The 22,708-nt window shown below is 55.9% G+C and overlaps 7 protein-coding genes across 7 annotated transcripts; 6 read left to right on the top strand and 1 right to left on the bottom strand.

Annotated features, from left to right (window-relative positions):
- Positions 1-817: 817 nt before the first annotated feature.
- C8Q71DRAFT_715543 (quinone oxidoreductase) lies at positions 818-2,337 on the top strand (the record flags this gene model as incomplete). The annotated part of the gene is made up of 9 exons (XM_047921052.1): positions 818-919; positions 991-1,164; positions 1,224-1,329; positions 1,383-1,497; positions 1,564-1,802; positions 1,862-1,973; positions 2,036-2,108; positions 2,192-2,250; positions 2,310-2,337. 9 exons carry the CDS (start codon positions 818-820, stop codon positions 2,335-2,337), a joined length of 1,008 nt encoding a protein of 335 aa, XP_047774482.1.
- Positions 2,338-6,072: 3,735 nt separating this feature from the next.
- Positions 6,073-10,492, top strand: C8Q71DRAFT_782149 (uncharacterized protein). Its single transcript, XM_047924908.1, has 3 exons — positions 6,073-6,355; positions 6,413-6,919; positions 6,971-10,492. The coding sequence occupies exons 2-3, from the start codon at positions 6,415-6,417 to the stop codon at positions 10,375-10,377; spliced, it is 3,912 nt and encodes a 1,303-aa protein (XP_047774481.1). The 5' UTR covers positions 6,073-6,355; positions 6,413-6,414; the 3' UTR covers positions 10,378-10,492.
- Positions 10,493-10,697: 205 nt separating this feature from the next.
- C8Q71DRAFT_798968 (uncharacterized protein) lies at positions 10,698-12,122 on the top strand (the record flags this gene model as incomplete). Its single annotated transcript, XM_047925857.1, has 8 exons — positions 10,698-10,860; positions 10,921-11,030; positions 11,087-11,231; positions 11,299-11,564; positions 11,616-11,658; positions 11,712-11,807; positions 11,861-11,934; positions 11,988-12,122. The coding sequence occupies 8 exons, from the start codon at positions 10,698-10,700 to the stop codon at positions 12,120-12,122; spliced, it is 1,032 nt and encodes a 343-aa protein (XP_047774480.1).
- A 164-nt stretch (positions 12,123-12,286) lies between these two features.
- On the top strand, positions 12,287-14,317 carry C8Q71DRAFT_299822 (Clavaminate synthase-like protein). Its single transcript, XM_047917650.1, has 12 exons — positions 12,287-12,386; positions 12,436-12,588; positions 12,640-12,734; positions 12,794-12,885; positions 12,954-13,177; positions 13,250-13,334; positions 13,387-13,481; positions 13,542-13,548; positions 13,608-13,714; positions 13,779-13,807; positions 13,861-13,964; positions 14,023-14,317. The coding sequence occupies exons 2-12, from the start codon at positions 12,524-12,526 to the stop codon at positions 14,122-14,124; spliced, it is 1,005 nt and encodes a 334-aa protein (XP_047774479.1). The 5' UTR covers positions 12,287-12,386; positions 12,436-12,523; the 3' UTR covers positions 14,125-14,317.
- On the bottom strand, positions 14,309-17,073 carry C8Q71DRAFT_816261 (protein arginine N-methyltransferase). The gene is made up of 8 exons (XM_047926117.1): positions 16,786-17,073; positions 16,685-16,734; positions 16,152-16,251; positions 15,822-16,103; positions 15,272-15,766; positions 15,121-15,218; positions 14,695-15,070; positions 14,309-14,640 (listed from the first exon to the last, which is right to left on the bottom strand). The coding sequence occupies exons 1-8, from the start codon at positions 17,021-17,023 to the stop codon at positions 14,492-14,494; spliced, it is 1,788 nt and encodes a 595-aa protein (XP_047774478.1). The 5' UTR covers positions 17,024-17,073; the 3' UTR covers positions 14,309-14,491.
- Positions 17,074-17,162: 89 nt separating this feature from the next.
- C8Q71DRAFT_782133 (cytochrome P450) lies at positions 17,163-19,967 on the top strand. The gene is made up of 8 exons (XM_047924907.1): positions 17,163-17,605; positions 18,122-18,200; positions 18,253-18,634; positions 18,688-18,836; positions 18,887-19,034; positions 19,083-19,584; positions 19,639-19,726; positions 19,783-19,967. Exons 1-8 carry the CDS (start codon positions 17,454-17,456, stop codon positions 19,894-19,896), a joined length of 1,614 nt encoding a protein of 537 aa, XP_047774477.1. The 5' UTR covers positions 17,163-17,453; the 3' UTR covers positions 19,897-19,967.
- Positions 19,968-21,121: 1,154 nt separating this feature from the next.
- On the top strand, positions 21,122-22,695 carry C8Q71DRAFT_299644 (uncharacterized protein). The gene is made up of 7 exons (XM_047917649.1): positions 21,122-21,382; positions 21,456-21,593; positions 21,647-21,785; positions 21,842-21,925; positions 21,979-22,134; positions 22,189-22,226; positions 22,282-22,695. Exons 1-7 carry the CDS (start codon positions 21,363-21,365, stop codon positions 22,373-22,375), a joined length of 669 nt encoding a protein of 222 aa, XP_047774476.1. The 5' UTR covers positions 21,122-21,362; the 3' UTR covers positions 22,376-22,695.
- Positions 22,696-22,708: the final 13 nt, after the last annotated feature.

Here is a 22,708-nt window from a genome sequence, read left to right as displayed (position 1 = left end):
TAACTGTTTCGTCCCATCTGCAACCCGTCCAGAATCTGAGACCATCTGTATGAGCACTCACAGGACAAGACAGCTATACGGTGACATCTATACGGTGACATAGCCACGATTCGCCTCCAACCATCGCACTTCGCAGAGTGAAACACTCTTGTCTAACCGTGTAGTCGCTCAGAACCTCGGACGAGGAGGTAATTTGACGGAGGCAGGCTGTGGACATGCCGCTCGGTCCGAGGACCAAGGTAGTTTGAGGATATCCCCGCGACGAGGATTGCCTCTGACCCACTCCAGCTCGAAGTTGAGAAACCCGGCCTTGGATACCCACAACCGCGATGTCTATAGTGCAAGTACGACCAGCAATGTTACGGAGAGTGAGAAGAGGAGCACGGAGGTCAGAGTCAAGGATGCACTCACGGCTACTCACGGTCGACGGTCGGAGAGCCGGCTGGGTAATTCAACGAAGCTTCAAGCAAGATAATGGTTATTCAAGTATTGTCTCACAGATCCCGAGGGGAGCGGGCTATCGATAACATACAATGGCTTCAATTACTTACAAAGTTACTGTGAAGCTGCGGAACGCGCATTTGACTTATCTTACAGGCGCCCGCAATGAGCTCATCGGCGGGGTACCCCGACGACAGGCCTATCGTCTTTCTACCAAACCATTTCGTCCAGGGTGGCCGGAGCAACGCCAGCGTATAGCTAGCACAGGCAGCTACGTAGTAAGTAGATCCATAGGAAAGGTCGGTTCAGTTCAGTGGCAGTCACACCTGATCAAAGTTGATAATTCATTGTGTCTTATGCAGAACTGATAAACACGATGCGGGCGATCCTCGTGAAAGACGGTAAAGGACCCATCGAGAATCTCTATCTCGGCGAGACCGAAAACCCCACCGCCAAACAGGGGGAGGTCTTGGTGAAGGTAGGCAATTGACCTCGACACATCCCTGCGCATATGTGCATCCTCAGGCTGTCTCACAAGCGCGTTCCTAGGTGAAAGTGTTCGGTCTCAACCGCATGGATATCCTCCAGCGCGAGGGCAAATACCCCCTCCCTCCGGGCGCATCTACCATTCTAGGCGTTGAATTCTCCGGCCATATAACCGGACTTGGTGAAGGGGTCACCGACTGGAAGGACGGTGACGAGGTATTCGGTCTTGCCTACGGGGTTAGTCTCGCAATGTATCGAGAAGATTTGTGATGCTGATACCATCTTCCTCGTCGCAGGGCGCCTACGCGGAATTCTTGACTGTCCCCGAGAAAAACGTGATGAAGAAGCCGTCGCACCTTTCGTGGTACGAGGCAGCAAGTATCCCAGAGAACTTCCTCACCGGTAATTTCGTCTACCCCCTGTGTGTCGACTTGACATTGACGTCGCGCTGGAAGCCTTTCAGGCTCTGGTCGCCATCGCCAAGGTGGAGAAAGGGAACGACGTTCTCATACACGCGGGCGCATCCGGCGTTGGTGTGGCCGCGATTCAGCTTGCTCGGCTCTATGGCGCGTGAGTCCACTTTCTCCTATTTGAGATTGAAATCCCGGAGGACAGGCTGTCTCAACAACACTACAGTAACTCGGTCACCGCTACCGCTTCCAGTCAAGAGAAACTCGACTGGCTCCTGTCCATTCCTAACGGAGCTACGCATGTCGCAAACTACAAGACGCAGGACTTCGCCGCAGAGGTCAAGAAGACGACGCACGGCAAAGGCGTTGATGTGATCATCGACTTCGTTGGTCAGAGCCACTGGCACAAGAACATCGACGCTCTCGCCGCTGACGGAAGAATGACCATGCTCGGCTTGCTGAGTGGTACGAACCATTTTTCCTGCTAATTCATTTGTCAGACTCATCTTTGAAAACGTTGACAGGCGGCGAGGTTGAGAATTTCAATCTGGGACCTCTGCTGTACAAGCGCCTTCGTATTCAAGGGTCAACCCTCCGCGCTCGTTCCCCGGCTTACCAAGCAGACCTGGTGAAGTGGTGAGCACGTATCGCTATACCGTCAGGCCTTCCGATTTTCAAACGATTCAATTATTTTCTAGGTTCCAGAACGACGTTCTTGACCACATCAGTGGCAGTGCTGGAAGCGGACAGGTGCGAACGTACATCCACAAGGTGAGAAAAAATACTATATTTTGGAAAACATCTCTGATGTCATCACTCTACATGCTGGTCCCCGACACCTGCCGCGAGTGTAGGTTTACCCGTGGACGGAGATGCAGGAAGCGCATCGTGAGATGGAGGCAAACAAGAATAGGTTAGTCGCGCTTGTTGCTGGAGGAAACTACCATTTGACGCTTTTCTGTGACACTCCAGTGGGAAGATCATCGCGGAGGTTGTGTAAGAATAAATTCGTAGCAATTAACGTAAAGGCCAACCGCATATTATCCCTGCGGCCTGCCGCGAAACGCTAATTGTGCGTCTCCACGCATGAATTATAGGACGCCTAGACCTGAAGTTACGGCACGAGAAGCTGGGCTACGTTAGCCAATAACCCGCATGGAAGCTGACAACTGCTTTCCAAAACGCCAGCGGTACTGACACCTCCGAGGTCGTCAATCCAATAGCGACGCGCAAATATGTTTGTGTGGTCTATACGACAATCATGATGAGCCCGCCTTACGGCTTGCTCGGATTGTTCCTTGACCCAGCTTGTCGGCGCTTCTTCGGGAGTCGTATCTTCCTAGTCTGTACTCCCCGTCTGACTCGCAGCTTACATCTGGTTGACCCCTGACCTCGGCACCTCTGTCTCACTGGCTCCGACTCTGGTCCTCCTCGGGATTGACCTATCATGGTCATATTCCGAATCGGGGCAGGCAATGGAAGGCTTCTGGCTTCCCTCATCTCCCCGGTCTCCTTGCTTCTGGCTTCCTCACCGATATATCGGCACGAATCGGCGATAGCCTAGTCTCCTCCTCTCCCTTGCTTCACTCATCCCGCGTGCCTCTGAAAGCCCGACGTCGATCGGGCGGCGTGTGTGTTGACGCCGGGCTAGCAGACGGCCTCCACGCTTCGCAAGTCGCAGATAGGCTGCCCGATAACTAACCGGAATGAAGGTGAGGCCAGTGGACGGGGGATGTGGGCTTCTGAATTGTGGTGACGAAGTTCTCGCGGGAGAGGCTCTGGCGCTGACTCGATGCCTAGACGTACACTGGCCGCAGGTCCCATTTGCCGCTTTAGCGCAACGGCGGCGGACGAGTCGCTATTGCCCGGGTGCTTCAGTTGTGCCGATCCACTCGCGGCGTAACTTAGTGTGGTCGCCATGCGTGAGTCAGTATGACGGATTCACCTCCAATTTTGTGGAGGTAAACCACCTTCTGCCTCGAGATGGTAAGAGCGAGATGACGCGGCGGGCCACGACAACGTTTCTAACCGCGCGCTTTCCCCCGCCTATCCACCCATCGGGCCATCCTATGTCGACCATATATGTATCATTTCCCGACATCTGTGGGAGTCTGTCTACCTGTTGTGCTTTGGCAGAGCGGTCTGGCTCGGCAGCGGCTTGCTCGGGGTCGACAGCGAGGGAACGCCGCTTCCCGCAGATCATCCGTCCTCCAGCGAGTTCTCTCATGGATACGTCCGCAGAGACGCCGCTTGCGTACTCTCGTTCGGATTCAGTATTCTCGCAGACCACGCAGCACCCCGGAAGGAGAGTTCGCCTGGCGTCCCGGTCTCGAACTAGTAACTCAAGTGGCGCCCAACCACATCCACCAATCATGAAACCACGTAGGGCGGTGCATGACCATATGCAGAGCCCTCTCTGGTTCCGCTCAACCGCTCAGGGCCTTTGATGATCTCGATTCTCTCATGTCAAACTCTCCATTAAATCGCAGAAGCTGATCTCAGTGCCGCCGGGCGCTCTGCCCACGTCACACTGGTAAGGGGTACCCATAAATTGATGTATTCCCGCGCGTTCAACCAACTTGAAGGGGATCATGGCCGGTAACAGCCACATCGAAGGTGTTTCGCAGGCACATCAGGTTACGCTGTTGGATGGGGCGCTGCGTATAAGAAGTCTGTGCGCGCCGCGATACTCTCCTCAATCCCGCTCGACCACCCACGAGTTCGACCACACACCCGACGAAGATCGCATCGACTGTTGCTCCGTCTCGTTCTCATCCTCGTTGCACCATGCAGTCCGACTCCACCGTCCTCGTTTCGTACAACTCGGCCGTCGCCGTTGCATCATCTGCTCCCGCGTCGAACTCCCCTGCGCCTCGGCCAAATGGGGGTGCCACCAACATTCGCGGACTTGCGAGCTCATCTGCTCCCGTCTTCTTCTGAACACCTCGCGCATGCACAAAAGGTAAGGAGGTGACGCCTTTCCAGGTCGGGCGAAGTTGACGATGTACCACAGGTGTCAGCGCTGCGCTGGTCGCGTACATGTCCACCTGCGCGAGCAGGCGTCAATGGACTTGAATTCGAAGTCGACCACACTTCCATTGGCCACTTCGCCCACCATGGCTGTCCTGCCTCTCTTCCACCGTTTCGTCTCCTACCCCTATAATGCATCGCGTTAAGGCAATCCTAGACTACTGTATCAACTGAAAGGACTTACTATCACGGACTAATGCTCGCTGTTATTATCTGTACTCGTACTTTACTTTCCTGTTGTATAATGGAGTGTCATAGCGAATCGTCGATGTAATACACTCGCACTGCATCTGCATATTGTATTCCCTGCTTCCTGAGCGTCGTACCTGATTACACTCAAGTAGTCAGATAGGCCGAAACAGAGAAGCTCATGATTTTGGCCTCGAGGCACAGGCATAACCTTCACGATGGAGTTAGTGCGGACCACTGCATACAACGAGCAAAAGCGAGTTCCGCAAGCGATACGACACTTCCGAAATAACGGGCCACAGACAGACGCGGTGAACCACATCGTACAACCGCATCGATAGCAGCGAATAGCCCTGGACCTCGGCGACAAATAGTCTAGTCACCGGCTGCGGAAACTTCCTCTGAGAAATGACAAACGCTGCCTGCGTAGCATGCGCCTGACCTGATGGGCTGAACCGCAAGCTGTGCCTCTGTACGGACATATGTCATACATGACTCACCGGGGCGTGGCGGAGCCGGGCACGATGAGTCGCCATTTGGGGATAGACGACCGTCGACGTCGGCGCAGAGAAGGTTACATTACGCCTGCGGTTGTTCATATGGAGCAAGCCTTGTAAACGATCAAAGTTCAGGGGTCAGGATGGTCGTTATTCGGACTATTGAGTTCATTTGAAACTTGTCTCCATATCCGCAGAGCCATGTCCGTCATTTGTGCGTCGGTCTCTGACTGAGCCATCAACAGGTCGACGTGCATTATCGAGTATCCCATAAGGTCTTGTCTGCCAGAGAGCAACGTGCCGAACAATTCATCGGCTTGTATAGGGTGCGACCAAACTCACCGGAGGGCACCACAAGGGCACGCATCACAATGAACGGGTGCATATCCCCGCGAAAGGGGCGGTGTTGTGTTCCGTTCCCAATTCCAGCGAGCTTGCAAACGTACGCACGATTATGCGTATGGACGGTCCGCTCAGCTGGGCTCCCGCGAACCTTCGAATCGGTACCTAGTACATCTTCGTCAATCGAACATTGACACTGGCCACTTGAACCACAGTCTTGGCGATTATCCAGCATGACAGAGGTAGCCGTGGAGCACGGATGTGGCCAGGCTTGGGTAAGAAGACCAAGAAGGCGGCCCCAACCTCAGTTCCGGAGATGAGGGAGGCTCGGTTTGGGCAGTAACCTAATCTCCCCAGGCAGACGTAGACAATTCCTTCAACCTTCATGCCTCAGGATATCCCAGTAACCACACTGCGGCGGCAGCAACACTGGCAGCGGGCAGGCCGCAGGCTTCTAAGCTTCGAGCCCATGCATCGCGCCCAGCAGAGTTCAGGTCTGAAACCAAAGGACTAACATTAGCCCAGGCATAGCGGCGATAGCATGTCAGAGGGAGCCGCCTTGTCGACTCGCCGGGCGACCCGAGTTAGCCTCGTCAAATTCAAGGTCAAATTCAGCAAACCACGTGCACGAGTAAAGACATTGAATCGGGCAGGGTTGCCGCCAAGTTGCCGCTGCAGCTGAGTCTCTTCCCCCTCGAACTCCCCGTTGCGTCCCCGTTGACGATTAGAACTAGAGATCGTTCTCAGCCATCATTCAAGCCCATGCTCGATTTATCTGGTCAGATCGTAATCTAAACCTCCAATATCACCCAGGGCACTGGGCACATTCAGAGCCTGAGGCTTACAGATTCACACTCACGGCTGCCTGCCATCCTTGGCGTTGCGACTCAGTATAACATACACGACATTGCACACGCTCTTGACAACTTTTAACCTCCTCTCTCCGATACTGCACCTGCGGTGAGTTCGTTACCTTGGCCAGTCAACTCCCAGAACCCTTCTCATAACCTACTCCAGTCATGTCGACGTCCCAGTCGCCTCTAGTCGGCTCCATTCTCGAGCGCAAACCCCATTCGAACCCCAGCGCACCATCCTTCAGACCCACATTGTCAGGCAAGACTGGGTTTCCGTCCGTCCAGCACCGCTCAAAGAGCGCGTTTGCGCGTGCACGAGAGGAGCAGAAGAAGGGCGAACCGAGTAGACCACAACATGTGCCCGTTGTTCAGCCTACGATGAAAGTGCAAATTCCTCAGCCGAAAGTCGCTGGCAAGCCTGCGGCAGGAGAGTCTGGTGACTGGCGGAGACAGATCGAGGAGGACAATCGAAGACGAGTGGAGGCTATGACGGAGGCAGAGCGCGAGCAAGAGCGGAGAGAGATTCTAGAAAAGTTCGGGCCCAATGTAGTTGAGATCCTACGGAAGGCCAAGGAGGCTCGGGAGCGCAAGGGGAAGCAGACCGAAGGAGCAGAAGAGATCCCTGTGGTCCCGGAAAGTCCTTCCACATCCCCACCACTCTCGGCAGATGGTAAGTACCCGGATGCCGTTGTCACATTCACACTCCCGACAGTTTATACAGGGCGAACTTCTCGACCTTCAAGTCCTCCTCAGTCTGCCTTGTCCAGACCTGGAACGCGTCCTTCAAGCCGAGCAGAGCGAAGAATCCGGTTTGCGGAACTCACACCTACGGACATTCACGTTTACGAGTCCGCCCCGCCTTCTCCACGCAAGAAGGCGCTCGCGCTCCCCCCGCCATCTCCGGCCGACGGGCCCACCACGTCACTCGGTGAATGGAAAGGTAGCCTAGGGCCAATCCGTCGGCGAGACGCGCAGGCGCCAGCTGTCGATCCCTTCGCTGCATCCCTGAGCACCCTGGAGGAGGGCACGCCCGAGGACATCCGCAGGCGGTTCTTCCCCACAGCGCCTGCACACGACCCATCGCTCCAGTGGATCGAGGGCGGTCCGTCCTCGGCGGCGTCTCAGTCTCAGTCGCAGTCAAAGTCCGAGACGGGGCTTGACTCGACGCTCCGCTTTGACTTGACGGGCACGCCGATCCCACCGGAGCTGTCCGCGACGTTGCCCACGCATCTTGGCCTGCATCATCATGCCGACGGGGATCGCGCTGGGTACACGCTCGAGGACGTCTTCTGGCTCTCGCGTTCGACAGTTCCGGCGCAGCGTGCGACGATGCTTGGCGTGCTCGGGCGTATCGTGAGAAGGCTGGGCAAGGGGCGTGCGCAGGACCCGGGGCAGGGCATCCCACAGTTGCAGGGACAGGCCGACGCCATCCGCAAGCGAGTGTTGGCTGCGGGCGTCGAGGCGATGGGCGAGCGCGGTGGCGTAGGTGCACGGGCTGTTGAGGCGATATGGGAGTGCGTCGTCGGGTGGGACGAGGAGGTCGTCGCCATCGAAGGTGTCGAACTGCAAATCGCTCGTCAGACGGAATCGTCGCCGACAGAGACAGACAGCAAAGGGAAGGACATCTTGGCGAGCCTACCCTTGGAAACCGTCCTCACGCAGATCAGCAATGCGTTCGCGACGGGTGCGCAACCTGCAGAAACACACACACAATTGCTGGCGATCCTCCATCGCCTGGCACAGCACACTAATGGCATGGCGAACGCCGTCGTCTCGACTACCGGCCTTGTCGCAAGCGTGATCCAGAAGTTCCTTCTTACGCCTATTCCCCCTACCGATACCTCTCCACTTCCTGACCCGTTCGCGCTGCAAGTCCTCATCACACTCGCTTGCGCATCACGCACAAACGCTTCTGCATTACTCGACCCTGCAGATGCCCTCCTGCGCTTCGTGATCACTCTCCCTCCAGCATCGTCGTATCCCCTCGCGTTGGCCACCGCACTCCTCCACGGCACTTTACGACTCTACACCGTGTTCGCATCATATGGCCTCTATTCGCACATGGCGACTACCGCATCCGAGCATTTCGCAAAGCTCGGTCAGTATGTCCTCTCGGAGGAATGCCGATCGCGGCAATTGCGCGAGGCGTGGCTGTCCTTGCTCGAGGCATGGATGGTCTGTGCGCGGGACCCGCACCGCACGACACCCGGGCACGAGATACTGTGGAGCCAAGTCGCCGGCTGGGGTTGGGGCGACGACGTTCTGGAAATGAGGGACAGGCTGGCAGAAGACGACGGCGCCGTGTGGACTGCCCTTTGGCGTGCGGCGGCGGCATGGCTCGAGGGTGCGAGGATTAACAGCGTCAGGGGAGGCGAAAGGGAGAGGGACACCGTTGTCACAGCGGTTCAAACCGGCTTCCGTGAGGGCCTGGAGAAGATCATCGTCGAGAATTCTGGGAGGGCCCTTAGCAAGGTTATGGGGCAGTTGTCCGCTGCTGGCGTACATGCTCTGGGAGCGGAAGACCTCCCTCAGTTGCAAGACATGGCTGAACACGCCAGCCGGCTTGCAGCAGCAGTGCGCCTCTGGTTAGCATGCATCGCGCCGCAGTCAAGTGGCACGCCGGACTCTCCGCCTTTCCAGCTGCCCTATCGCGAGCTCTCGGATCTCTGTGCGCAGATCACGACTCATCCGATCTGGGACTCTGTGTTCGCCAAGGGATCCGTCTCTTATGGTCTTGTGTTCTGCAGGCCACTCTCCTTGCTACTCTCTTCCTACCTGCAGCTCTCCCATCACACGCCTGGAGTCTCGGACGACCTGTGGATGGCGCAGGCGTTAGCGATCCAGTCCAGACTCATCCCAGGAGACGAAGAGGTTGCTCGGCACACCGTCAAAATCGTATTGGATCATATCACACCGGACTTCATGGATGCACGAGGGTGGACCGTCCCTCCAATAATATGGGAGAAAGGCGGAATGGACGCGATCAAACCTTTCCTGACCTTCTCGCTTCGGCCGAAAGAGGATGCATGCGTCGCCCCTCAGTGGATGTCGCCGGAGTCGATTTCGCTCTCGACTACGCAAAGGCTGCCTCCTGCGGGAGCTCTGACCGTGAATAGTCGACGAAATATGCCACTCCCTCTCACGCACGACTGGACTTTCTCGCCCCTCAATTACCTGCTGCGTTCGGGAGACTCCGACGTATTCAAGTCGTTGCCATCTTCTTGGGACGCGTCCGAGACGGAGGTAGTGCGGGCCAGTCTACTGCTAGCACGTGTTGTACGAGAGGTCTTGCAGCTGCATGGCCTTCAAGCATTCACGATGTCCCGCGAGGAGACGGTGTTCTCTTGCATGAAGGTGTTCATGCTCGAGCACGGTCAGCAGCATAACGACTCCACGGAGGAGGTCTTCCGCGACAAAGTCGTGGGGCAGTTCATGGACGACCTCGTTGCGCCTTTCGCAGCGAGCGCGTCGTCCAGTTCGCTGACTCTGCCCTCATCGAGCAGGACTTCCCAGAGCCTTGAAGGTGTTGCGACACGCTTCCTCGGATCTGGCACGCCGTTCTACCAGTTCTACACGGACTTCGTTGCGCTGTATGACGCGATATCCTTCTCCCACCCGCTCTTCGCTCGACTCTTGCTGCCTCCTACGTCGATGCGGTACCCAGTGGACTACAGGAAATTCCTATGGGCTGACTACGGGCACCTCCTGAAGACTATTCGGACTCCCATTGAAGGAGTTCTGACCGACAACATTGGCGAATACCTGTGGCCCGTCGAGCGCGACCCGGAAGTAGTCGGCGCTCACTTGCGTGCGCTGGTGAAAGGGCTGCCCGAAGGCTTCCTCCGCTTCATCGCTGTCCACCACGTCGCGTGTAATATCTGGCAAGATATCTCTGATGTCACAGAGGAGAAAGCACAGAGGCTTCTCGAAGCCATTGTCGACCAGGGCAGCCTTGACGTCATCCGGGAGGTGATGTGCTACCGACAAGTGCGGGAAGGGACTGCTTTACTTCCTTCTGAGTGCTTCGCGCAAATGGGAGAATGGAAGACCAGACGATTGGAGTTTGTCACCAAAGTCGGTGGGCCTAGCATGGCCGATCGTATGAAGGGACTGTTCGCGGAAGCCTGACTACAACTTGAAGATTGAGAACGTACTCGTATATTGTAGCAGACAAGAAAGACAGAATAATGTATCTATACTCCCTATGTAATGCTATGCAATATACGCTCGATGTACAACTCGATATTTGCGATGCTCGTTGGTGTAGTAGATTCGGATGATGGCGAGCGTTCAGTAGGAAAGATGCATTAGGAAGGCGGACGCCTCGGAAGTTAACAAAGCCAAACAACAAGCCTTCGTGGCACGTGATCTTATACACCAAGAACGCGTCCGGACGCGTCTCAGTCCTTATACATACCGCTCTCGCTCACCGCTCTTCCTCCGCCACAATGTCTGTTTCGAGCCAACATGAAGGTCTATGTCTCCGTTATCCCGAACCTCTGGGGCCCCATGCCAATGTCACCTATGAGGTTGCCGTCTCGATGCTCTTGCGTGCCATCCAGCTCGCACAACATACACCTTTCGTGTGGGGATATATAGACAAACCACAAGGTGATTCCGCTGTTCTCATGACCTCATATTTTGTAATGAATTGGCGTTTGGCGTACTTAGAGGGTCACTTATACCTGATATTCATGACGCAACAACTGCCGTTCCCCCCGGATGGCATACGGTATCAGGATCAAGAGCAGAAGATGATCATACCGGCGGGGCCCGGGAGGGTGTGTTCCATCTACATTCCCGCGAGCTGAGCACCGTCTCACAGAACTAATTCCAGGAGCTGGAAATTATGGAGATCAAATTCGGCTTCATCCCGAACTCAACAGACACAACAGCTTGCAGGGTCCGGAGACGTTACCGGATGAACAAGGGTGGCCATCCACAATTGGTACTCATCCATTACGGCCGTGGGCAACCAATGTGTGCGTCTGACAGCTCAATGTTAATCATTATCGCTTCCGGTCGCCGCTGACATGCCATGTACGAAAGCCATAATGCCAAACCTTAACCAGCCCGTACGCAACTATCCGCTACGTCCCATACACGAGCCAGCACTCTTCGTTGTTGGTGAGAAGATGGGTCAGAAGGTCTACCCTAACCAACATCCAGGATCCGCGGAGCGACCAGGCCCTCCAGGCATGGGCATCGGGTTCGGTGGGATAGGCAACTCTCAGGCCATGCTCGCACAGCAAAACAGCAACCTTGAGGCATTGGAGCGGCGAAGTCAGCGGGATCGCAGCGCGAGCATGAACGCCGTATGTCCTCATAGTTCCACGCTCACCCGTTGATAATCATGCTTGGGCCAGCGCGCGCCACCACCAGCTCGAGTGGAGGACGACGATTCCGCAGGTGCGTAACGAGCTGCCAATACGTTTGCTTGCTCTCCTAACTCTCAACTTCAGATGAATCAGACATGATATCCACTCGCACACTCGCCATGACGAGGTATAAGCGGAATCACGAATTCATGAACGAGGTCTTCATGTATGCTGCGTTCAGTACGTGCACCGGATAGCTTCTTGTGGTCGGTGTAACCCATGCCATATATCAGGTCACAAGAAGGGGTTTCCACCACCCAAATCTCCGTATTCCGTCTTCAACAAAACCGACGTGGAGGCCACCGTTGTCAGTTCCGATCCCTGCATTTTACCCCGTCCCGGCTCACTATTCATTCATAGACAAAGTTCTCAGCTGAGATTGACGAACTTCGTGCCAAGGCGGAGGCGCGAAGAGAAGCGAGATCGAACGCAGACGGTGCCGTGGGGGATGAGTCGGGAGATGTCTCCATGGATGCGGAGGAGGTCGCAACATGACGCGATGGCAATATCGCGTTAAGTATGGTCCTTCTGTCGTTTTGCTGTCGTATCCGCGCTTTGCCTTGTGACCCTACCCCTTGTCGCGCCTTGTATCTATGCCCAGCCTGTAGATGGACCTACGCCTGAGCGCTTATCCTGCTACATGGACCATTGACCAAGACCTCTGTGTTGTTACGAGTTACTCACACTGGGCTCCAGTATATTCGTCGCCGAACACTTCAACTCATCACAAGACATGGTCAACTCGACTCATCGATAATCGTTCGTCCGGTTCTGCATTGGTGCTACATGAGGCTACATGACTGCGTAGCGCCAGGCGACATAAGTATCGACGCATCGGGCAATTGTCGGGCAAGTCTCACCTTCGACCCAGACGTCGACGAGCGGCAGCGACAAACATGTCTCTGGTAGATGCTGCACACAAGGCCGAAAGGACTGAGGCTTTCAGTCACATACCAGTGATGTACTCAGCCCAGCATGACTGGCGATACGTGCTTGGCTAACGGCCGCCTAGAGACCTCAGCGATGTGTCCAACAGGGACCCCACCGTGCGCAAGGCACTGGCCGATACAATCAGAGATGCTTGCATGAACGTTGGGTTCTTCTACGGTACGTGTTATCTTCTGTAGACACAAGTGCCCCTTTGGCTAACGCAGTGATCATACCAGTTGCGAATCATGGCATCCCCGAGACGGCCATCGCCAACGCGCTATCTGCGACCAAGGAGTACTTCTCATTACCTCTAGAGGCAAAGATGGAGGTCAGAGAAGCTCATTCATTGTCACATCGTTACTAAACCCCCTTCCTAACGATGCTCTCCTTGCTTAGCTCGAGAACAAGAAGACCCCGAACTTCAAGGGCTACAACCCCGTTCGGAGCAGCCGCAACGACCCTCTGAGCGACGGGGACATGCACGAAGGCTTCGAGTTCGGCTGGGAGGCCCTCAAGGCGGACGACTACGACGGGCGACAGGCGAAAGACGGGGCGATGGCTGGCGCGAACGTCTGGCCGCGGGAGCCAGCGAGGTTTCGCGAGGCCGCCCTCGCCTACTAGTGAGCATACATCGAGCTTGCGGCTGCTCGTTCTCGACGAAGCTAGGCGACCGATGCTCACTTGGAGTGTAGCCATGCTGCCGTGGAACTTGGAAACAAGCTCTTTCCGCTCTTCGCTCTGGCGTTGGAGCTACCGGAGGACTACTTCGACGATAAGGTATGCTACACCCCTCTATCCATGCCAGCAGCTCACAGTCTTATACTCTTAGACGAAGAACTCGGCTGCGCTCATGCGAGTCCTTCACTATCCACCGCAGACAGGGCCCGTGGACGACAGAGTCGTCGGCATTGGCGCACACACAGAGTATAGCTCATTCCTCTGATACCTATCCAGAGGTTGACGACCATCACTCCTAACTCGCAGCTGGGAGGTCAGTGCGATCGTAATGCGCCTGCGTATCTGCTCATCGACGTGATCTACGCATTACAGTGCTTCACTATCCTCTGGCAAGAGCCGGCTACCCAAGCGCTACAAGTCCTGAACAAGGAGAAGCAGTGGATCGACGCGCCGCCGCTCCAAGGAACACTAGTCATCAAGTGAGATACCTCCACTTATCGCGCGCCGTATGTGCTGATCAGATTCACCGCTACCCTCTACTAGTCTGGGAGACCAATTCGCGCGGTGGACGAGTGCGTCGCTCTACCTGATCCCTCCTCTACATTGCTGATTCACAACGACCCAGATGACGTGTTCAAGTCGACCGTGCATCGCGCCATCAACAGGAGCGGCGTCCGGCGGTATTCGATCCCTCTCTTCTTCGGGACGGACTACGACGTGAAGCTAGAGGTGAGTTCGTCCGCTGTCATCAGGCGCGATCGTCACCGACGCGTCGTCGTCGCCGCAGCCAATATCTAGCTGTGTCTCGCCCGACCGCCCGCCAAAGTATGAAGTAGTTACGGCCGGTGACTACGTGAAGTCAAAGCTAGAAGCCACATATGGTCATTAGTAGCTCGTCGACAGCGTGCAGGCTAACATTGTAGTTTCACGTCGTAGCACGCTCCCCTCTCAGTGTTGTTCATGGTACGCGCGTGGAAGAAGGTTGATCGCGATCGACCCGCCGTGCCGCGGGTACCATTCAATCGAAGTCTTGCGCTTCCCGACAGCATCGATGATTATGGTTATGGAAAGCTACAAGCCTCAGATACACATCTGCAAGGCATTATGAGGTCAGGTTTCATTATCGCAGCTATTGGATTACACGCTTGACGTCTTGGGTGACAATACTTCATACAATAATATATGTCTTCAAGATTCGTTCCGCCCCCAGTCCATCGCCCATCTCTTTTCACTATTCCCGCCTCTGCACGGCACGGTCATCGCACCTTGAACAACTGCACCATCACCTTACCCGGCGCCTGCCCCTCCTCGTCCGGGTTCTTCACCGTGTAGTGTATCTCCACGTCCAGTTCACGCGAGTTTTCTGACGACTTGCGGCACTTGAACGTCCCCTGCACGACCGTACCTATATATCCAGCGTATCAGCGCCGCTCCCCACCGCGAAAGAAAAGCAGCGCACCTTCATGCATCGTAATCGGCTCCTTCAACAAAAACAGCGTCTGCTTCCAATGCGTCGGAACGCTCGCGGGGCCCGTGCTAAAGCTCGTCACGCGCCGCTTCGCGCCCTCCCCGTCTTTCAGCCCCTGCCCGGAGCTCATTCGCCGCCCAGGGTGCGGCCGCCCGCCGAGCGGCCAGACCTCCGCGACGACGGGGTCGCCCTCGCGCACGACGCGCACGCGCGTGTCGGGTGCGATGGGCGCGCCGTCGGCCGTGAAGAAGACGTCGAAGTAGAGCGCGAGCGCGTGCGCCTTCGTGCGCTGCGGCGATGTGGACGTGAGCGTGAAGGGCGCGGAGAAGTCGAGCTGCTTCGGGGTGATGCTAGCGAGGTCGAGGTCCTGAGGGATCGCGTGAGTGGAGCGCCGGAGGATGCGGGTAAGGAGCTCACTTTGACGGTACATGGTTCGCTGATGACCGTTTCAGGGCCAACGACGTCGACGATCGCGTCGTCGTATATGTCAGTACCCATGGCGGACAAGTCGAAACCTGATGCACCCATTTTAGCTGATCTCCGCGAATAAAGCAGACGATCGCCTGACCATAAACATCGCCCCAAAACCCTACGCGCTCCTTGAAGATCTCCGCGCCCTCACACAGGCAGAGCTGCATCTTACACTGGCCCGGGGCCATCACACCTCCATCCTTGCGCAAGAACCGATCGCGTGCATGGAGCACCGAGTCCAGCATGCTCTCATAGAGCAGTGCATAGCCCATCCACTCCGACACGATCACGTCCACACCGTGCTCCGCTACCTCCTCCGGCAACTGGATGTCCTCGATGCGCCCGCGCACGACGGTGATCACGTCCTCGAGGCCGTTGTCGCGCACGATCTGCCGCGCCTTCTCAGCGATGGGGCTCGCGTCAACGGCGATGACGCGCCGGGCGCCGGCGCGCGCGGCGAATAGCGAGAGGATGCCTGTTCCGCAGCCGACATCGAGCACCACCGCGTCGTGGAAGAGCTCCGGGCTCGACTGGATGAACTGCGCGTACGACGCGGTGCGCACCTTGTCTTGGATCATGACGGCGTGGATGTCTAGGTAGGTGCGGGACGTCAGCGGAGCGTCCCGGGAGACGCGCGCGGTGCTCACCGTTCTCGCCGTAGCTCTGGAAGTAATGTGAGTCGTCGTCCCGGAGAGGTGCCGCGAGGTGTGTGGAGGACCCGGGCGCGGCGGGCTCCGTCAGTGCCTCTACGAGACCCGAACGCCCGAGGCGCTCGCCGACGAACGCGCGGTAGTCGATGAAGTCCTGTCGCGCCTTCTGCAGTTTGCGCGCGAGTGCGCGGATTCGCCGCTTCGCGTCTTCGAGATCTGTGGGGGTCGATGCGGAGGGTTCATCTTCATCTGAGGACGACCAGTCCGCTGAGTGGACCTCTAAGGGGCGTTAGACCCGATGTCGGTCGAAGGACGCACGAAACTTACGGAGGAGAGGATCATCCTCGATGACAGGAATCAGATATTCATCCGAGGAAAACAAGGATTCGTCGCCCTTCAGGGCGAGGACCTCAGATGGTGCGGGTTTCTGCGAGATAAATCAGTAAAAGCTTTAGGATCGACGGTCGACCAGAACATAGGGACAGAAAGAAGACTGATACGACGAGTGCATGGAACGACCGCCCGCTCAGCAATCCTTTATGACCATGGTTGAAGTCAAAGAACATTACGCACAGGGCAGCTTCATGTGGCTTAAGCACAACTAACAACAGAGTATTTCCTGCCTGACCCCTGGCGTAAGATCGCGGTCTCAGCGTAAGCTGTATGTCATAAGAACTGCGGATGAATTCGTGTTATTCGGACATGAGCCTGTTTTCTGGTCATAATCCCTCAAAGGCATACATCGCATGCGAAACCTTGAAGCGGGATACATCCTCTCCGGGATATTGTCGGAAAGCTGAGCCACAGCAGCCGTGCGGAACAAAGGAAGCAGAGTGCTGGGAGAAAAGAGTGATACTCACCTCCTTTCGTATCCAGTTGATCAAGCGGATACGTTGGTAGGGATCTAAAGCTGCACAGAGCCATTCAGCAGCAGGAGTTTACAAATGGCACAATGACGTACAGAGACGCGCAGAAATCACATCTAAATCGACTCCGTGCACATCCTTGTCGTGATTTGCAGCCTCCGGGACAGACGCGAACGTCTTGTCCTGGTCGAAGAGCGATTTGCAGGGTCTATTTTCGATCGAATCGGAGACCCAGTCTTCCCAGGTGAGATCTTGCTCATCCTCGGACGACTGCGAGCTCCCGGACTCAGAGTTTGCGACCGGGACTTCCTCCGCTGAGAAATGCAGGACCATAGCTGTGTCTGTGAGTGAAGCGAAGTGACGAAAGATGGAGGAGGGACGTAGAGAGGAGTTCGCGATGTTTCTGGCTGAGCGCCATCACGTGACCCGGTATCGTCTCTGAGCGCCCGCGACACGACCGCGTAGGCGCCCTCTCACGCCTGCTGTATTGTTCCCTCCCGCCTCCCAGCACGGCCTGGCTTGCAGGTCTCGCGCATACTAGTCGACGAGACGGAGATTCCAAACTCGTAATGCGCTGCAGCGACGTACTCTAGGTCGTGGTCCTCTGTGTACTCGGCGCAACGGGGCAGCGGGGCCAGAACTCCCGAGATCATCTTATTGTTCTCGTCACCTTGTACAATAACCCGGGCGAGATCATCTTCCTCTGCAACACTCACGACCCATCCAACGATTCACGACTGTTGTGCTGAAACGAAACCACATCATGCTTGCTCCCTTCCTGCTCGCGGTACCCGGCGTGCTGCTCACGTACCTGCTTTACCTCATCTTCATTCAGCCGCGGTATAACCCTCTCAGGAACTTGCCTGGTCCACCGAGCAAGGGGCTCTTCAGAGACCAGTTGGGGATGGTTATGAAGTGAGTTCGAATGTTTCTTACTCATATCTTCATGTCTGTCGTCCCAACGTCACCAGTTGAGACGTCTCGGCAGAGACGGTCTTGTCCAGAGGCATCCGGGGCATCATTGTTGCGTTACGACGCGGTCTTTGCGATGTGAGCATTACACCAGAGTCGTCACGCCAGGGGATCATACAGGATTGTAGATGCTCGCGTCTTCTCCCAATGCTACCTCACGAGGGAAGTCGCAAGTATTGGAAGGATCCTTGGCAGGTCAGCTACCTCATAGCGCGTCTTGCGCTTAACAAACACCCTTTGGACCGTGCTCGCGCCGTCCCCAAGGTAAACGATGGGCTTAGGGTGGGTGCATCCTGTCTCGCAACTGGCGAGGCATGGCAGATGCATCGACCTTGTCAGACGTTCCGGATCGTCCAACACCGCACACATGTATGCTTGCCCTGACTGATTTTGTCGCTGCGTGATATTTTTGAGTCCGTCATTTCCTGTACGGAGGACTTACCAACCTGCTTCCGCAAGTCCCTCAGTCTCTCCGAGAACACACGAGCACTTTGTCAAGACCTATGGCCGCAACGTCATGATCCGTGGTGTTCTACCAGTGCGTGTTCCTGAACCTGCACCCGACCACGACTCTAAAGTCTTCACGCAAGTGGGACCAACGCCTCTTCACTCTCGACCCCGTCACGCTCGCACACGTCATGAAGCACTCTCACATCTACGAGAAACCGTGGCAGTCGCGGCGACTCATCACGGGCCTCATCGGGTGCGGTATGCTGGCCGCGGAGGGCGCGGTGCATAAACGGCAGAGGCGCGTCGCTACGCCTGCGTTCTCGGTGCAGAACATGCGCGACCTCGTTCCGTTGATGTTCGCGAAGGGGGACGAGCTGAAGGAGAAGTGGATGGAGATGATCAGAGATGCAAGTAGCCAGCACGGAGGAGAGGAAAAGAAGGGGACTGGGATTGTGGAGGGCTTGAAGTTAGATGTGTGCCATTGGGTTAGTCGTGCGACCTTCGATGTCATCGGATCTGCTGGTGAGCTTTTTTCGGGACTGAGAAGACACTGCAGTGATTTGATTGACCGACAGGCTTCGACTACCAGTTCAACGCGATACAGAATGAAACAAATGAACTTTTTAGCGCATACAAGGAGATGTTCGAGGTTGCGATATCACAGCAGTCGGGCGCGCTGAGGAGCTTGGCTGTTATCTACTTCCCGGTACTGGACACCCTCATTGTGAGCTCATTCTCCAGAGACGATGGCCCGGGAGCTCATGCTTTGTGTAGCCGAACAAGGCGACCCACACAGTGCGCCGCTGTCAGGAGGTCATCCGCCGCGTAGCAGGGAATCTCATCCAAGAGAAGAAGCGCAAGATCGCCGAAGCCGAGGCGCAAGGAAAGACACACCAGGGGAAAGACCTTCTTACTCTTCTTCGTGCGTCCCTTCCACAGGTGGCATATACTCCAATTGATCTCTTTCTAGTGAAATCGAACGCTGCGGCGGATCTCCCGCCCGAACAGCGCATCTCCGACGCAGATATCCTGCACAACATCAACACATTCATGTTCGCAGGCTCAGACACAAGCTCGCTCGCCATCACCTGGATGCTCTACCTCCTCGCGCGCTACCCCGACGTCCAAGCGCGCCTCCGCACCGAGCTCCTCGCCCTCCTTCCTCCCACGTCGCTCTCCGCGCTGACCCCTGACGAGGTCTCAAGGCTCTATGCGGGGATCGCGGAGCTGAAGTTCCTGGAGAACGTCATACGCGAGGCTATGCGCCTGATCCCGCCCGTGCACTCGTCGGCGCGGGTCGCGACGCGTGACGATGTCCTCCCTGCGGCGACGCCTGTGCCAACGCGCATGCCGGATGGGAGCATACAGGAGGTGAGGGAGGTAAGGGTGCCGAAGGGCGCATTCATACATGTCCCTGTGGAGGGCTTCAACCTGGACAGGGAAGTATGGGGCCCGGATGGGTGGGCGTTCAAGTACGTGTGAACTGGATTGGTATCCTGTCATGAGTCTGAATGTGACTTTCGCAGACCTGACCGGTGGGATAACCTGCCCGAGGCTGTCGCCTCCCAGCCCGGGTTGTACAACAACACGCTTACGTTCTCTGCTGGGCCTCGAGTACGTCTCCTTCGTACTTCACCAGGGCTCTCACTCACGTTCTCCCCTCCGCCCAGTCATGCATTGGGATGCGCTTTTCAATCATCGAGATCAAGACGTTCCTATTCATACTCATCACGCACTTCACGTTCGCAGAGTCGGACGAGAAGGTTGGCAAGGCTAATGTGTGAGTCTTGAGCTTCTGGTTGGAATTGCCGCTAACTTGCCACCTCCGCAAGCGTGCTCACGAGGCCATATGTCGTCGGCAAACATCTGGCGGGAAGCCAATGCCCTCTGCTCGTGACACCGTATGTGCGAGAAGACGCACAGTAGTGTGTGGCTGGTGAAGTGCAGATGCTGCTTGTTTGTGCTTGTATCATCTATTCGTCACGGTGTATTTAATGTTTATTTATCGTCATTGCAGGACGACGAGACCGTCTTTGTCGACAAGTACGTATCGCACCATGCATAGGTCACATCTCAAAGGCTGCTTTGAATGATATCAATACGGATGTCAAGGACACGATGCCGACTGAGCAGTCACATTACCGATCATCTACGCGGGTCGTTGCAAGACTCCGACGAGCCGGCTCAAAGCACTAGATAGCGCAAATTCAGACAGCCAATATGCACTGATTCACCCGGGCTGTATGGCCATAGGGAGAACGGGGACCTATCCGCTGTGATACTAACAGGTCATATCATACCATCTCCTGCCTGGTCATCTCTGGTCGTGTTGTATTCACTACATCATGGATCAGGCCTCAAGGCCTCAGGCCTCAGGGCGCTGTGTGTATGGCTTACCGCTCCCGGCATCACGCGTCTTCTCGATTATTGCCCACGGAGACGCAAGGGGAAGCTCGCGGCCACCGCACATCGTGTTCATACGCCGTTACAGCAGTGTTCATTGTGATCCGGTATGTACCTGCGTCATTCCGGAAGGCTTCACAAGTACGGGCGTGCCTACACCGTTGCGGAAACGTTGACTGCTCAAACATTCGCCATATCAGAGCGCAATGAGCGCCATGGTCTTAGGATTCGAAGACATAAACACGGACACGAGTTCGCATACCGCCTGCATCCTCCTGCATCCCACACACGCTCCCGTGCCAATGAATCCATGCCATCCGGCACATGCAAGGCATGCAAGGCACGAGGCCACAGATACCAATAGCTGCCGTGGGACATCTTGATGAGGTCCTTCGAGCGTCGCGCAGACGGTACCTTGTTCCTCCGGCCCTTACCAGGTTGTCGACACTGAGGCCGTTCGTTCTGTCAGGATAGCACTGTCGGCCAGGACGAATGGCCAACGAACCTGCGCAGATAGCCCGGTCAGAATCCACGGGAATTGGATCTGCTGCATCTGTGTCGATGCCTTCGGTACAACCGACAGCACCTTCAATGTCGGGGCCAGCATCACCTGCGTCGCCATCGACGTCTTCAGATGTACATTCAAGTACCGATACTTCTTCTCAAACATCCGTGGTGCCTTCCAACACTCCAACTGCAACGTCGGTGAAACCTCATACGACTAAATCAAAAGTCGTCAATTCTACGCTTAAGTATGCGATCAGTGCGCTCGACATCGCGGGGGATGTCGTGTCGCTACTGAGCGTTATTCCTACGCCAGTCAGCGCCGCTCTGGGTGCGGCGATGAATGTCTTGCAGGTCATCCAGGTGAGTGAAACGTTACCGCCTGCGGTGCATGAAGTCAGACTAATCGTGAAATTGTCGGTCCCGCGACGAAGAGGATGGTCGGAAACAAGCAACGCGGGCAGAAGCTCATCCGCAAGATCGTTGACATTGCCGACACTGTGAATGATACAATCAAGAGGGATGCGCGAAGAATCGACGACAACTTTCTGCAGGCCCTGTCGGATCTGAGCACGTAGGCAGCCCGGTCCGCAGACTGGATTCAGAAAACTCATCAGCGGAGCGCAGGACATTAGAGACCATCAAGGAGACTTTGGAAAATTATGGCAAACGGAAGTGGTACAAACGCTTGGCACAAGTCGAAAGCATATCGCACGTCTTGGATGCACAAGGCGAACATCTAGAAGCATCAATACAAACGTTTAAGGTGAGTCCACAATGAACTCTCCATTGGTACGCTGTCGTGACGCGTCATGGGCATAGATGAGGTCGCAAGTAACGACCAACTCACAAATCGTACGGCTAATGAAGCTGTGCGCGCCCAAAAAGCCCGAGCCAAAAGGTTCAGTAAGTAGTGGAGAGCAGTGTCCAAACGTGCTGAATGCCAAACGTGCCTCAAGGCACACATCTTCCGGATGCGGCAGATCAACCTTCTTGAAACGCATGGGGTCTGGCCTCCAGAAGGACCGACGCTGGGTCAGCAGTGGAAGGGCGAATGGGATGGTAAGGCAGTCGTAGTCCGGACGTTATGCTCCAAGTCCGAAGAATCGAAAAAAGTGAGTAAGCAGGCGCTAGAGAGAGGTGCATGCACTAACGACATAACAATTCAGATCGGACACCCGCAGTGGGTGTACTCTGTAGCTGAAGCGTTAGTGTTCATCGTGAGGAATTGTGAAGAGTGGTATAACTGACCGTTGGAATAGTCGATGTCCCGCCGGCAAACCGCTGCTCGGTTACTCACATCCTACGTCAAGCACAAAGTTCTACGTCTTCGAGTGCGAGGTAGATCCTAAGTAGATCCCAAACCTACATCCCATAGCGACGAGCGCGATCCGTCCATCACGACTGCTGATCTATTTTCTCCGTGACAGTTGGCTATCTTCAGCTCTGGGTTGTAGTATTTTCGCTGCCCCGATCGAGTTTCGCCGGTTGTGCATGTCATCGAATTTCTACGTTGATCTGTCGGCGTCCGTGTTGCGCGCAATGCGATGTCAAGACACGAGCTGTGCGCAGGCCAGTCAGCTGATGTCTTGCGTCCTCGTCGAGGGCTGCGACAACCTGGCAAGTACACGCTGCAGGTCGTTATCAGAAGTGGCCTTCCCTTATCGTGCGCGTGAAGAACTGACCTGT

The sequence above is a fragment of the Rhodofomes roseus genome (genome assembly GCF_022264815.1).
Source record: "Rhodofomes roseus strain CIRM-BRFM 1785 chromosome Unknown C8Q71scaffold_26, whole genome shotgun sequence".
Taxonomy (NCBI): domain Eukaryota; kingdom Fungi; phylum Basidiomycota; class Agaricomycetes; order Polyporales; family Fomitopsidaceae; genus Rhodofomes; species Rhodofomes roseus.
Note: the sequence above shows the minus strand (reverse complement) of the source record. Positions and strands in the feature narration are given on the sequence as shown.

Bases quoted from the DNA above. Each gene is read 5' to 3' on its own strand.
- C8Q71DRAFT_782149 (XM_047924908.1), top strand. From the start codon at position 6,415: ATGTCGACGTCCCAGTCGCCTCTAGTCGGCTCCATTCTCGAGCGCAAA. The intron at 6,920-6,970 runs GTAAGTACCCGG...CAGTTTATACAG, and splicing joins CCCACCACTCTCGGCAGATG to GGCGAACTTCTCGACCTTCA.
- C8Q71DRAFT_299644 (XM_047917649.1), top strand. From the start codon at position 21,363: ATGTCTTGCAGGTCATCCAG. The intron at 21,926-21,978 runs GTAAGTAGTGGA...ACGTGCCTCAAG, and splicing joins AGCCCGAGCCAAAAGGTTCA to GCACACATCTTCCGGATGCG. The intron at 22,135-22,188 runs GTGAGTAAGCAG...ATAACAATTCAG, and splicing joins AGTCCGAAGAATCGAAAAAA to ATCGGACACCCGCAGTGGGT.
- C8Q71DRAFT_299822 (XM_047917650.1), top strand. From the start codon at position 12,524: ATGTCTCTGGTAGATGCTGCACACAAGGCCGAAAGGACTGAGGCTTTC. The intron at 12,589-12,639 runs GTACTCAGCCCA...ACGGCCGCCTAG, and splicing joins TTCAGTCACATACCAGTGAT to AGACCTCAGCGATGTGTCCA. The intron at 13,808-13,860 runs GTGCGTCGCTCT...ACAACGACCCAG, and splicing joins CCAATTCGCGCGGTGGACGA to ATGACGTGTTCAAGTCGACC.
- C8Q71DRAFT_816261 (XM_047926117.1), bottom strand. From the start codon at position 17,023: ATGGTCCTGCATTTCTCAGCGGAGGAAGTCCCGGTCGCAAACTCTGAG. The intron at 16,104-16,151 runs GTAAGTTTCGTG...AACGCCCCTTAG, and splicing joins CGAGGATGATCCTCTCCTCC to AGGTCCACTCAGCGGACTGG. The intron at 14,641-14,694 runs GTGCGCTGCTTT...CTGGATATATAG, and splicing joins GCCGATTACGATGCATGAAG to GTACGGTCGTGCAGGGGACG.
- C8Q71DRAFT_782133 (XM_047924907.1), top strand. From the start codon at position 17,454: ATGCTTGCTCCCTTCCTGCTCGCGGTACCCGGCGTGCTGCTCACGTAC. The intron at 18,201-18,252 runs GTGCGTGTTCCT...TCTTCACGCAAG, and splicing joins TGATCCGTGGTGTTCTACCA to TGGGACCAACGCCTCTTCAC. The intron at 19,727-19,782 runs GTACGTCTCCTT...CCCTCCGCCCAG, and splicing joins CGTTCTCTGCTGGGCCTCGA to TCATGCATTGGGATGCGCTT.